This window comes from Botryllus schlosseri, chromosome 9, assembly GCF_051294905.1.
Source record: "Botryllus schlosseri isolate E-star chromosome 9, Bs_hap1, whole genome shotgun sequence".
NCBI classification, from domain to species: Eukaryota; Metazoa; Chordata; class Ascidiacea; order Stolidobranchia; family Styelidae; genus Botryllus; species Botryllus schlosseri.
In genome coordinates this window covers 6,358,101-6,370,878 of record NC_137244.1, presented here as the reverse complement: position 1 = coordinate 6,370,878, position 12,778 = coordinate 6,358,101, and the positions used below count along the sequence as shown (strand labels likewise).

The following is a 12,778-nucleotide window of genomic DNA, read 5'->3' as shown; positions in this document are numbered from 1 at the left end:
TTGCCTAAAAATGCCAAAATTTTTTTCTTAAAATTTTCCTTCCAATCTTATGAAATTGTTGTGCTGTCTTCAAAGACGATGGAAAACAAATTTGACTCAATTCCAAGCTGCGGAAGCGGAGTTATTCAAGTTTTTTGATGATAATTCTGGGATGATCCACCAATCAAGGATAATCCCAGAATTGTCAAAGAAAAACTGAAATAACTCCACTTCTACGGCTTCGAATTGAGTCAAATTTGTTTTGCATCGTTTTTGAAGACAGCGCAACAATTTCATGGGGTTGGCAGAAAAATTTGAAAAATTTTTTTTTTGCATTTTTAGGCAAATTCAAAATTTTCAAACTCTACGAAATCCGCGAATATTGGTTGGAATGAATTCAAATTTGGTGTGCGTCGTTTTTTAAGGCAACCTAACGATTTAATCAAGTAACCAGCAAGATTCAGGAAAAAAGATTATTTTTGAACAGCCCTACTGTACGTGTACATAAGTCTGTTTCAATTCCTCGACTACAGCGGAAAAGTATATGTAACGTACAAATGCATATACAATCCCACTATGTATCTTTATTAACACAAAAAGACACATCACATTCGGCGCCGTAGTCATACACTCAACGACTATCTCAAAATGTCACACTCATAACTACTCATAACTATCAACATGGCTGTATTTAAAAATGCAAATGCAAAAACGCTGGTGTCTAAAACAGTGGCTCTCAACCGTTTTGGCTTCGCGGACCCCTTTTTGACCGTCACGGACCCTCGCGGACCCCCTCAAGTTTTAGTTCAAATTTAGCGCAATTATAGTGCGACCGTCATCTGTCTTGTGCAGATATGAACTGTAGGCTTGTGACAAACAGCAACAAAATGACTTTCCTTGATAATAACATCATACTATTTATGTAGAAATTGTATAGACTTTTATTATTTCAAACCCAACTTCGAAGCTTTATTTCTTGAAGTAGGTCTACGTGGTCTTGAAAATCTGCGTCTTTCATTTGATATGAGCGAGTGACGAAAATCCCTTTCCACAAAGATAGATGGAGGCTAATGTAATATTAAAGCGTAACGCTTCCGACGACACTTTTGGTGTGCGCGGACCCCCGGTTGAGAACCCCTGGTATAAAATATTGTTCAAAAATTCCTTTTTATTGTCTTGCTTTTCACTGGTGACATATATGGAAAATAACAATATTTAGTTATTTTGTATAAGTGTTCAGATCCCCTATTCATGAATGTCCAAACGCCACACTATATGCTTGTATTCAAGAAATATTTCACGTCATAAAATCACTTCTATGTCGAAATTGGACGGCAGACTAAGATGCGTTAAGCCAAGATTCCTTTGACTTTCGCAGATTATCTCCAATGCTATTACCCATCCACCCAATGACTGAGTCAATGTGTCAGGGAAGAGATTCCCCTAGCATTAATAGATGGCTGTGTTTAATCAGTTACGCGAATGTCGTATAATTTCATGCTCGTTTTCAATATCACTACTGGTTTCGCCAGCGGCGACAATGACGGCACGTCACTGTAAAAATATTCTGCCAATAATTCAAGGTTTTTTGATAAAAGCAGCGTGACGGAGCTAAATACTGACAGCGACGGAGTTCCATATGGCATACTACCGCTATTTGTATCCCACGATACATGAACTTCCAGAAATCATTAGGCCATCATGACATAATTCCCCGATTTTGTGAGTTTAATTTTAATAACGAATAGTATTAATACATCATGTTTTAGGCAGATGTGATTTAAAACACGATTTATTGAACATGCAACCTTAACTTACGTGACATGCGGCATGGAATTTTCACACCGTGACTTCGGACGAAATAGTTTTGGTGTGCTATCGATTTGAGCCGTTAGGTTCAAGAATTTAATTCACAGAATCTTGTCCCGCGAAAAATATGTTTTTTTTTTTCAATCAAAAGCCGGTCTATAAGGTCTATTTAATCAGATTTCTATATAATTAGAATGTCATCTTTTCATCAAATGTGTTCTCGATACGACACACGCATGGATTCTACAGTTTCTGTGTGAAATCAAAATAGCAACACTATATTTTCAGTGGAGAAAGTATCGGGATGGTTCACACGGTGTAATATCCCCTATCAATGTATGGAATCATGTATGAAGAATTTATATATAATATAACAATCGGTTTGATGATTTACCATTGCCATCAACTTTCAGACTTATTACCACACTTTTCACAATCGCGTTTTCTTTTATCGCTCAAAGTTCCTTGTACGATGCGACCTTCTGCAGTTGAGCACCAACAGTAGTTCTCCCAATGCTGTAACATAAACTTGGAATAGACATTGAAGTTCGATGCCGCGAGTACAAACAATTTAGTTGCGACCAAATTGGAAATCCACTGATTGGTAATCGCCTGATCGGCTCACTTTATAATCAAACACAAGTGATCAGCAGAAAAGCCAGCTCGAGCTCAATTTAGGATATTTTATTGTCTCGCCGCGGCATCGATTATTATGATTATGCGAAGATATAGGTCATTGCAATGTTGTGTCTTTGCAACACCAAATGCTGATAAACCGGACCAGGCCGAGGTCGACTGTGGACATCCCTAAGACCAAAATATTTTTTCGAGCACCTTATCGCCAGTCAAAGTTGCGGGCCTGTTGGCAAACATTGTCACTTCAGGTATGTCAATTGTTCGTCAAATCAGGATAGCGAATGTTTGAGAGCGGATTGAAGACGGCCCACCAGACCTACTTTACATTAGTATATGTGCCACTAACTGTGGCGCTAACCAATGTTCCCTCTAATTTTTCACGGGTCTGCGCGCACTCACCAACTCGCTGCGGGGTCCCTTGAATAACAGTGAGTAAAGACTAAAAAATAGAAAAAGGACATCACTTTGATTGGACTGCTGAATTACCCACTTTTCTCATTAATTTTGTGGTGCTGACTAATAAAAAAAAGGTCATCAATTCAGCTTTCGTAGATTTTCTGTGCGCAGTGACCGTGTCAGTACTGCGCAATTGCGCACGCGCGCAGCTTAGAGGGAACATTTCCGCTAACTTTATTGGTATACTATACTCCTAAAGATCAGTACATGAATGAGAGTTCTGTTATTGTTACCCTATATTTCCTTCTCTTATCCTGGAGTATGTATCAGAAAACCGTCCATATAGAGAAATGTTTTACTGCGGATGACCAACTTATCTATCATGTCAGGTAAAGGAAATGGCGAATAACCTGGGTTTGTTTGAATTTTCCATCAGCAGTGCAATCCGGTAACCAAATTTTCGTCGAATTTCTTATCCTGTAATTGTGAAACATTCGTCGTATACCATTTTGCCTCACTCTCCAACACGGTGTCTGCGAGATATGATTCAATTTTATCGCAACTGAGAATAAGTTCAAGTGCACACTCTAAGCGAAAGAGTGTGGATTCACACGATACAGAAACTAACTCAGAATTATATTGCGGTTATAGATCTTATGTGCATGCATACCTTCTACGTCCCGACATAGAAGCACCACTGGGAAAATGTTCTGTTTGATTTATAGTTCAGGGGTGTCAAACATACGGCCGCGGGCCGCATCCGGCCCGCCAGACCATTTCATCCGGCCCGCGAGGCCATTCTGAGCAAATTGCAAAATAATTGTATGATCCAGCACATTTCTAACATAAGGTGTGATTTTTAGTAATAAATACTTTGACGTAAATATTAAATAATCCCCCAAGACAGCAAATGTCGAACATGTCCATGTCTAGGGTTACATTTAAAACAGAAATCAATTTAAAATAAACATGTTTCAAACAAAGCCTATGTTTGAAACATGTTTCTTAACCATGACGTCACAAATATTCAATTGTGACGTCATAATGGATTGATATTCACCATTGAAAATATAGGGCAAATATAGCTCCTTTGACTAAATATATACGTGCCATAGCTGTTGAACCGACTATTTTGAGGGTTGCAACCATCCCATATCGTCTACGTCGGCAAAATAGGGTAGTAGGCCTAGTCGTCTGTAGGCTCATGCAACATGTTTTCGGAAAGTAATTACACAATTATGGCATGATTATAGAACTTTAAAAAAAAAAATTTTTCCAAAAGGCATTTATTTAAAACACTGTTTAGAACATGTTTTAACCAAAGTGTTTAACAACCATTTGTTTTAAATGCAACCCTATCCCTGTCCAATTAGGGCTCTTCAAAAATGAACTTTTTTCTCAAATCGTACTCGCTACTTGATACAAATGTTAGGTTACCTAATTTAAGCCTACTCACCAAATTTGGTTCAATTCCAACCAGTAGCCGCATTGCTACAGGAGAAGAAAGTTTCTATTTATTATATAACAAAAAAATTGAAAATTTTCTGTTCACCCCATGAAAGTGTTAAGTTGTCTATAGAAACGATGTTCACCAAATTTGGATCAATTCCAACCAGTGGAAGCGGAGTTATTGCCGTCGGAAAATTTTGATTTGAATAAAATAGTATTTACGGTGAGCACAACTATAATAAATAAACAAAGAATCGGTCACCGTAAATACTATTTTATTCAAATCAAAATTTTCCGACGGCAATAACTCCTCTTCCTCTGGTTGGAATTGAACCAAATTTGGTGAACATCGTTTCTATAGACAACTTAACACTTTCATGGGGTGAACAGAAAATTTTCAATTTTTTTGTTATTCATTTTTATATAATAAATAGAAACTTTCTTCTCCTGTAGCAATGCGGCTACTGATGGTTGGAATTGAACCAAATTTGGTGAGTAGGCTTAAATTAGGTAACCTAACAATTTTATTAAGTAGCGAGTACGATTTGAGAAAAAAGTTCATTTTTGAAGAGCCCTAATGTCCATTGTCCATTGAGGCCGCATTATAACCCGATGTTTTCAGAGTTCTACTCAGTAACCATCAGGTACAAGTCGGTGACATTGAAATTGACACTACATTCCCAGAAGGCGAAAATATGCACACTGAGCTCGGAGTTTTCTGGGAAAATAGACCAAATAAAAGTTATTCACAGAGGCGGAAACGCGTGGCGAGATAGCGTAGTGCTATAATCGACAACTGCAATAGCAATGGGTTGCGGATTCGAGTCCGACCGAGGTCGACTCCAGGATTCATACCGAAGTGTTGGAGGTCTATCTAGGCCAAGGGTGGGCAAACTACGGCCCGCGGGCCGCATGCTGCCCGCAACACCGTTCTGTGCGGCCCGCGAGAGTCTAAAGAAACTTTTTAAAAATGTTGATAAAATATATACTAAATATCGAATTAATGTAGGGACTTGATTAAAGTTTTTCTTAGTATATTTCACGATTATAATTTTACGACAATGGTTACCAAACTGGGGTGCACCCCCTCCTTGGGGGTGTGAAGGCATCTGAAGGGGGCGCGAAGCTGAGCTCAACTGAAGAAATTTTCGCGCACCGCGCGATTGTAATCCAATTCATAATCATTGCTCTGTATTTAGTATGAATTTCATAGTTAAAAATCTCTCCTCCACAGTCGTAACCTTCCACGCCATCAAACTATCCGTTAGGTTTGCGTTTCACCATCATAAAGGGGAGGGGGGGCTTAACAAGTTTGAGAAACACTGTTCTAAGGTAAATACTTCCTATTATAACTTTTATGTTTAATTTCTTGCGCGACAGCTCGATCTCAAGGCCCACACAGTTTGAGAGGTTTCAACTGCTAAACATCACAGAAATCCTAAACAAGATTGACATAATTCGGATCACGAGTGGGATTTCAGATTGGCCACTACAGTTTTAATTATCTCAGTGATGTGCTTATAAAAACGATTTGCGCGTGTCTTAGGTAGATTAGTTCTCGGTATGCGTAGAATTGGGGTAGGCTATCTATATTTTATCTACGCATAGTAGAAGTGTGTTTGAAGCTAACATGGTTATGATGCTGTTAGCATTGTGTGTCCTGGAACTGAGCCAAAAGTGGAGAATTAGTAAATCTATGAACAGATCGCTGCTCACAGACTTAAATTTCAATCCGGTTCTAACCGACTTTCATCTCTATAGTTTTGACAAATTGGTTATTGAGGTCGACTAGCCGATGAAATCTCGCCACTATGTTTCTGACGCGTGTACGATATCATCAAAGCAATGTTTCGTTTGTTTTAAATAACCACATATATTATCTCCATGTCCTCACTATATTATCAAATACCAATATTGCGTTTTGGTTTATAATCCCAATTTTATATAGTGCGGCCCGCGAATGGATTTAGATGTTGAATGCGGCCCGCGAGCTCAAAAGTTTGCCCACCCCTGATCTAGGCTCTTTATCGCCATCTTATCTGTGTAAGCGGTGTCATATAAAAAGCCTTGAAGTGGGCCGTGCTACAAGTCGGCACTACGGAATAAGAATGAAGAAAAGTGGCCTGGTGTAAATGACCATATAGTCGTCGACAAACACCATCAATACCTCATAACAAACAAACAGACAAACAAACAAACAGAGGTGGAAACGCCAATCAGAAACCGTTGCAAACCGTTGTAGAATGCAAGGAGGTATACACGAAGAATATAATTCACAGATCTTTGGCCGCACTGCTGTTTACCTTACTCTGACCCAAAAGCCCCCAGCGCCGGTCACCAGAGAAACTGGAACGGTGAATTGGTGATATAAAAATAATTAACAAAATTGCAACGACCGCGTTTCCATTCTCATGTTTCTCACCGCGAAAGCGTAGGGCCAACGACGCATCATGAATAAAACATCGGCAGTAAAGAAATATTCCAACTTGTATCGTCGTTAGAACCACTGTTTTAGTGTTATATAACTGTATTCAATCGACCAATCATCGATTTTCATTTATTTTCATCCAACCAAAATACATAATACACGGCAGTGGTGGTGGTACAGAAAATATGCATGCACAGTATTCGGTATTAGATATGAATGATCCATAAGACCGTGAAGGTCATCTAGTCTGATCACACCTGCATCAAACAGGTACACTTGACTCTAAACACTTGACTCTAACAGTTCCATTGTTTGCGAATAATGGTGTTGCTCGAAAAAAAGCCCACATGACCCGTGATATAAAATATAATTCTATTTTACATCTCAGCGTTCATGCTAAAGCACTCCAGTGAACAAAAAAGGTATATGGATTTGGAGATAACATATTGGAATCATGTGACTGGTCCGGCCCGAGACCGATAATAACTTTTGAATCCGGCCCGCGACGCAAGTTGAGTTTTACACCCCTGATTTATACCGTGGTGTAAGTATAGAGACTGTAGTACAGTCTCAATAGTGTAAGCAGCGTTTACACGGTGTAAGTCTGAGGTAGGGTGTGTACTGTGTATTCACACCTTTTTATCAACTGTGGTACACGGGTGTAATTACACTCCTTTTTCGGAATACCAAACTCACGCATACTGGCACCGCACAACGCTCCCATTCCAGTCCATCCGCAGTCTTCACCACGCACCATGGTCTTCCGACTTTATCGGGATCTCTGCAGTAATTGTGCAATATAGATCCTGAAATGACACACAAAAACGAGAAATTCGTTTAATGACACCGTAAGTATTTCGAGTAGGTTTGGCTGACGGAAGACCGCCAGTCAACTTTAGAAACAATCAATTAATTTATCAGAAATGTGATATAGAAACAGCCAGCAATGCAAATTCGCACGGGCCATGTTTAATGCACATTTCCGAAACAGACAAATCGACTGGGGAGTACATTTAAAATGATTCGCAATTTTAATTGCTGATTCAAACTATCTAGATTCAATTGTTGTAGAATGAAGTCACGTTGAATGCAATAAATGCGATAAATGCGATACGTTGTCGAAACCTTTCAGGCAGGAAGGTACAAACAAATGAGTCTCAGCAAAATATCTCGGCGTCACCATTGATTCCAAATTGTCTTGGAAGCAGCATATTGAATGCACAATATCAAAACTAGCTCGGTGTGTGGGAATAATGACCCGTTTCCAATCTTTGGTTTCCAGATCAGTGCTACGAACCATCTACTTCTCTCTTTTCCACTCTCATATGCAATATGGAATCGTAGTATGGGGAAATGCATGCACAACATTTTTGTGCAGAATTCGAACCCTGCAAAACCGTGCGATACGGCTGATCTCATCTGTACCTTTACGTACCAATTTATCGCCTTACTACCGTAAGCATCGAATTTTGCGAGTTGATGAACTATATCGCTTCGAAGTATCAAAAGTTGTTCACAAATATTTTTCCAATAGTCTGCCTCCTGTGTTTGATGACTTTTTCATACCTGCTAAACATGTCCATTCCCATTACACGAGATCCTCGTCTAAAGGAAACATCTACTTACCCCCACCCAATAGCAACCTAACTAAGAGATCTATCGACTACTCGGGACCTATCATCTGGAATGCATTACCACCACATATCCGTGAATTGCCTTATAATAGATTCAAAAAAGCCTTACTTGATCACCTCTTGTCGTTACACTAACACTGTTGCCCTACCTCGCCCAGACATTGCTTCATTGATCATTTGCCAATATTGTTTAATTTTTTTTTCTATTTTCCTTTAACTAAACATTTCTTTACAGCCAGACTGTTCAGAGTCAAGTGTACCTGTTTGATGCTGGTTTGATCAGACTAGATGACCTTCACGGTCTTATCGATCATTCCTATCTAATACCGAATACTGTGCATGCATATTTTCTGTACCACCATCACTGCCGTTTGTTATGTATTTTGGTTCGATGAAAAAATAAAGACTCTCTCTCTCTCTCTTTCCGTGCCTACAATGACAGCGATTCTGATACAACACTTGGAAAGCAGTGGTAATGGGATGGTTGGCGGATTGTCGGAAACATTTCCTGGGCAACAAAAACAACAGCTGTATTGTTTGGTTTGGCGTTAATGGCAGTCGGAAATACACAGTTCGAAAGTGCTTCCGCCATTTCCGTAAAGGACCAAGTAACGGTAGCCAATTGTTACAACGATGACGACACAATCAGGCCTATATAACATCAACTCAAGTCGAAGTTACGGCGTCGACTTAGATAAAATTGAATACGCAGACAATTACAAACAATGTAAATTACTTTGCGATTAGCATGTCGCCCACTAAATTCATAAACTATAAAGGGGGATAGCCTAGGACAGTGTTTCTCAAACTTTTTGTCTTCGCGAACCCCACTTGGACCGCCACGGACCCCCGCAAGTTTTCGTTCAAAATTAGTTCAATTATCGTGCAACCGTCATCTGTCTCGTGCAGTTACTGATTGTAGGCTATAAACAACCACAAAATGACTTTTCCTGAGAATAATATCGCACTATATGTAGGAATTGGTAGAATTTTGTTATTTCGAAACAAATTTTGCAGCTGTATTTATTGTCTTGAAAATCCGCGTCTTCGATTGGATATGAAAGAGTGCCGAAAATCCATTTCCACAAAGATATATTGGTGGCGAATGTAACGCTTAATGTAAGCTTCTGCATGACGACAGTTTTTATAGTGTGTGACTGTGTGTTTTTAATGAACATATCACGTCCAGCCTAGTCATATCTATCAGCCTAGTCAATTCCTTCAGTGGGAAAGATTAGGAAACAAATTCAGTAATTTATATTTCAAACGACTGTTTAGTGTTTACTAATTTGCTGAGACTGACAACTCCTAATCCAAAATGCTATCTCCAACATTTCATTTTCCACAAACCCTAACAAAACATCTTTAAAAAGCAATATAATTGCATCTGCAGGCTATTGGTAATTTGACAATTAAAATGTGTTTGCACAGTCCGATATTTCATCTCAGACGACCGTTTCAGCGATGCGAGTCGTAAAGTTTTAGCAATTATGAAGCGAAACTGTCGCATGATTTTCCTAACTAAAAATTGAAAATTCGGTTATCAATCACTTTGCAAATTTAGAGGTTTCGCGGACCCCTGAAAATGCTTCGCGGACCCCGGCTGAGAACCAATGGCCTAGGGCGAGTTAAAACGATCAAAAGTAATCACTAATCAGTTAAGAATTCACATTTTCTAAATCTTTATCCCAATTGCAGATTAAGAAAAAGAATCTGATCAGTGATCGTAGCTGGTAAGAGCAACAGGGGAGTAACAAGTGACAAAGTTTCGAGTCACAAGTCAATTTTTCACTCTAGATATGTTTATTCAAATAGATAAAATACCGTTTATAGGGGCATATTTTTCAAATATCAGTAGGCTACTGATATACGAGACTTGAATAAGTCATATATATAGACTGTGTCGAGTCATATCACTTGGTCGAGTCATGCGTAATGACTCGAGTACAAGTCGAGACAATACACAAATTGACTCGAGTCGAGTCGAGTCGTTTTCCAATTTTAAGAAAATGACTCGAGTCATGATTTGAGTCATTACAACCATGGAGCTTATTTAAGACCTTCTGACAAAACTCAAAGCACTCTGTCGTACCTTCTTCCTGTAGCAGCCGAATCGTTTCGTTTAAACTTCGTATCCTTCTATCAACTCTTTTCCTTCGCCTTTGGTCATTTACAGTGTTAGGGTTTGAACGTATTTTCTGTCGGGAGAGTTTGTCTATAATATATTGTACGTTCCACGAAAGGTAGATCCAAGGCGCGCACTGTCGTAACGACATGGTCAGAGACATCCTTCCTCGATAATCCCGAGAGTAACCTATCCATGCAAAATAACGGCCATATTCAAAAGATTCGCGTGAGCCTGTATGTGCAATATTCACTCGGACTCTACCTGATTCGTAACAGCCGGTGAAATCGGTGTATACGTCGACAATGTCATAACCTAAGGTAGGATGTGGCATGTATATTTGTTCCAGGGGAAGCATTTTCGTTTCCAAATGGCTCTTTATTTCCTTGGCAGTTGCCTCATTATGATATAGCTTCTTTATACTAACTTGAGACATTCCATCTTCGAATTCACCGATGACTTCTTTCGCAGTTTGAATTATTAAGTTAAGCAATCGACCGCTACATCCGAGACAAGGCTAAATATTCATCAACGAGATTACAACGTCCGAATTACCCATGAGACCTTACAATTATATACTTGCCTTTGATATCAATGCGCTCGTCAATGCTGCAATGCATATCCACGGAGATCTCATACCATACAGTCGTATGAAATATATATGCAATGAAACACGGCATCGATGGCAGCAGTTGCATTGCGTCAGGTGTTTTGACACCCAGTGCTTATCGCTTCTATATAGCACCACTTCATAGTCCGTTGTATAAGCAATTCAACAAATGACAATTGGTTGAAATGGTGACACATCAGCATAGTAACTCCTATCGTCACACTACCGCATAGGCGTAAGGTCAGGGGGAAAGTGAGGCAGTATTTCATTTGTCGACAGGATGAGTGAAATAAAATTGTGAAAGCCTTCAATGATAAAACACCAAAAAGTTTGGGTATTTTCTGTCAATGTTAATGAATGACAAAATCAAAAATAATTACTTCGAAAATTTGCATATTTATTGTTCGAAAATGTAATGCGAAAAGAGAGGTGATGCACAAACGACGGGCCAAGCCTCACCGGTGATAGCGTAACTCATCATAAACAGCTCAGAAATTATTATAATGCTAACAATCGAATGTTATTGTCGCACTGATTCCCTAAATCTATAGCCTACATATATCATTTCAGAGCACCAGAATCCCCTCAAAATCACCGATGAATCTGAATTTCTGCTTTATTACGTACAATGACAGCACAGAGGCACAATAACCAGGCGAGGCACAATCTGTCTCACCAATTGTAGGCTATACCAATCCCACAGCCGCAGAGCAGTGAAACAATGCGCTGTCAAATTCGCCAACCGACTGTGCAGTATGAATCTGGTAATTGCGACGGCCAACAATGCAGCACAGAACAAATACATACCCTAACTCAGGGATGGGCAAACTTTTGCAGTAGGGGTCTCAGCTTTCCCGTGGCCACTTACTGGCCACAGATATTTTTGTGGCCGGTCACGAATATTTCGTGGCCGGCCATGAAATTGCGTTGTCTCGTGGCCGGCCACAGTGAATTTTATGGCCGGCCATAAGAATTCATCGTGGCCGGCCACGAGTTCATGGCCAGTTCGTGATTTTGTCACATCTGGTTGGATCAAAATCCGCCCTTTGCATCCAATTTGAGAATAGTCAAGTAGATCTTCTTCATTTGCAATACGAACTTGCTGGTGGCAAGGTTTGTATAGACGACTTCCACTATATTATCGCACGTAGGCTACCTAAGTTAAATTACCACTTTATTGAGTAGTTTAGGGATGGGTTCAAAATTTGCACGGCTTTACACGTGTCACCTTCTCTGTTCGCTGTAGAAATGAAGTTAATTCCCACTGACTATTGAAAAAGTACTCTGGGACGGTGCGTTGTAAACTAACACCGAAACATACGTTCCTTGAACGTTCTAGAATCTAGATAAATATTTGATAGAGTAATGTATGAGCGTACTGCGTAGCCTACATCTTATTGCTCGGTCAGACGAACGTCTTTACATTAAAACTGGTGTTCACACAGATTTCATGCCAGGCGATCAACACAATGGGATTGCGTGGGAAGATAAAACCGTGGTGCAGACTCGATAGCCTCGCAGTTTCTTCGCATCTCCATCGCCCAAGCCCATTAGTGATGCAAACGTAGATAATCTGACTCCCTGCCCCTCTTTCGTTTTCTACATAAAGAAACCGTCATATTTTGCTACAAAAAGTTTGTTTATTCCGTTACCGATTTCACAAGATCTGAAGCAATTGAAGCTATGATTACAATCATTCACAATTCATATAC

General features: G+C 39.6%; 1 protein-coding gene across 3 annotated transcripts; it reads right to left on the bottom strand.

Annotated features, from left to right (window-relative positions):
• Positions 1 to 543: 543 nt before the first annotated feature.
• Positions 544 to 11,099, bottom strand: LOC145446866 (factor VII-activating protease-like). Of its 3 annotated transcripts, none has more exons than XM_080325240.1 (5): positions 10,721 to 11,098; positions 10,424 to 10,645; positions 7,394 to 7,503; positions 3,231 to 3,297; positions 544 to 2,304 (listed from the first exon to the last, which is right to left on the bottom strand). In XM_080325240.1, the coding sequence occupies exons 1-4, from the start codon at positions 10,890 to 10,892 to the stop codon at positions 3,253 to 3,255; spliced, it is 549 nt and encodes a 182-aa protein (XP_080181366.1). In that variant the 5' UTR covers positions 10,893 to 11,098; the 3' UTR covers positions 544 to 2,304; positions 3,231 to 3,252. The 3 variants fall into 3 exon arrangements, with proteins under 3 accessions (XP_080181366.1, XP_080181364.1, XP_080181365.1); XM_080325238.1 differs by having other exon boundaries at positions 3,231 to 3,353; positions 10,721 to 11,095; XM_080325239.1 differs by lacking the exon at positions 3,231 to 3,297 and having other exon boundaries at positions 10,721 to 11,099.
• Positions 11,100 to 12,778: the final 1,679 nt, after the last annotated feature.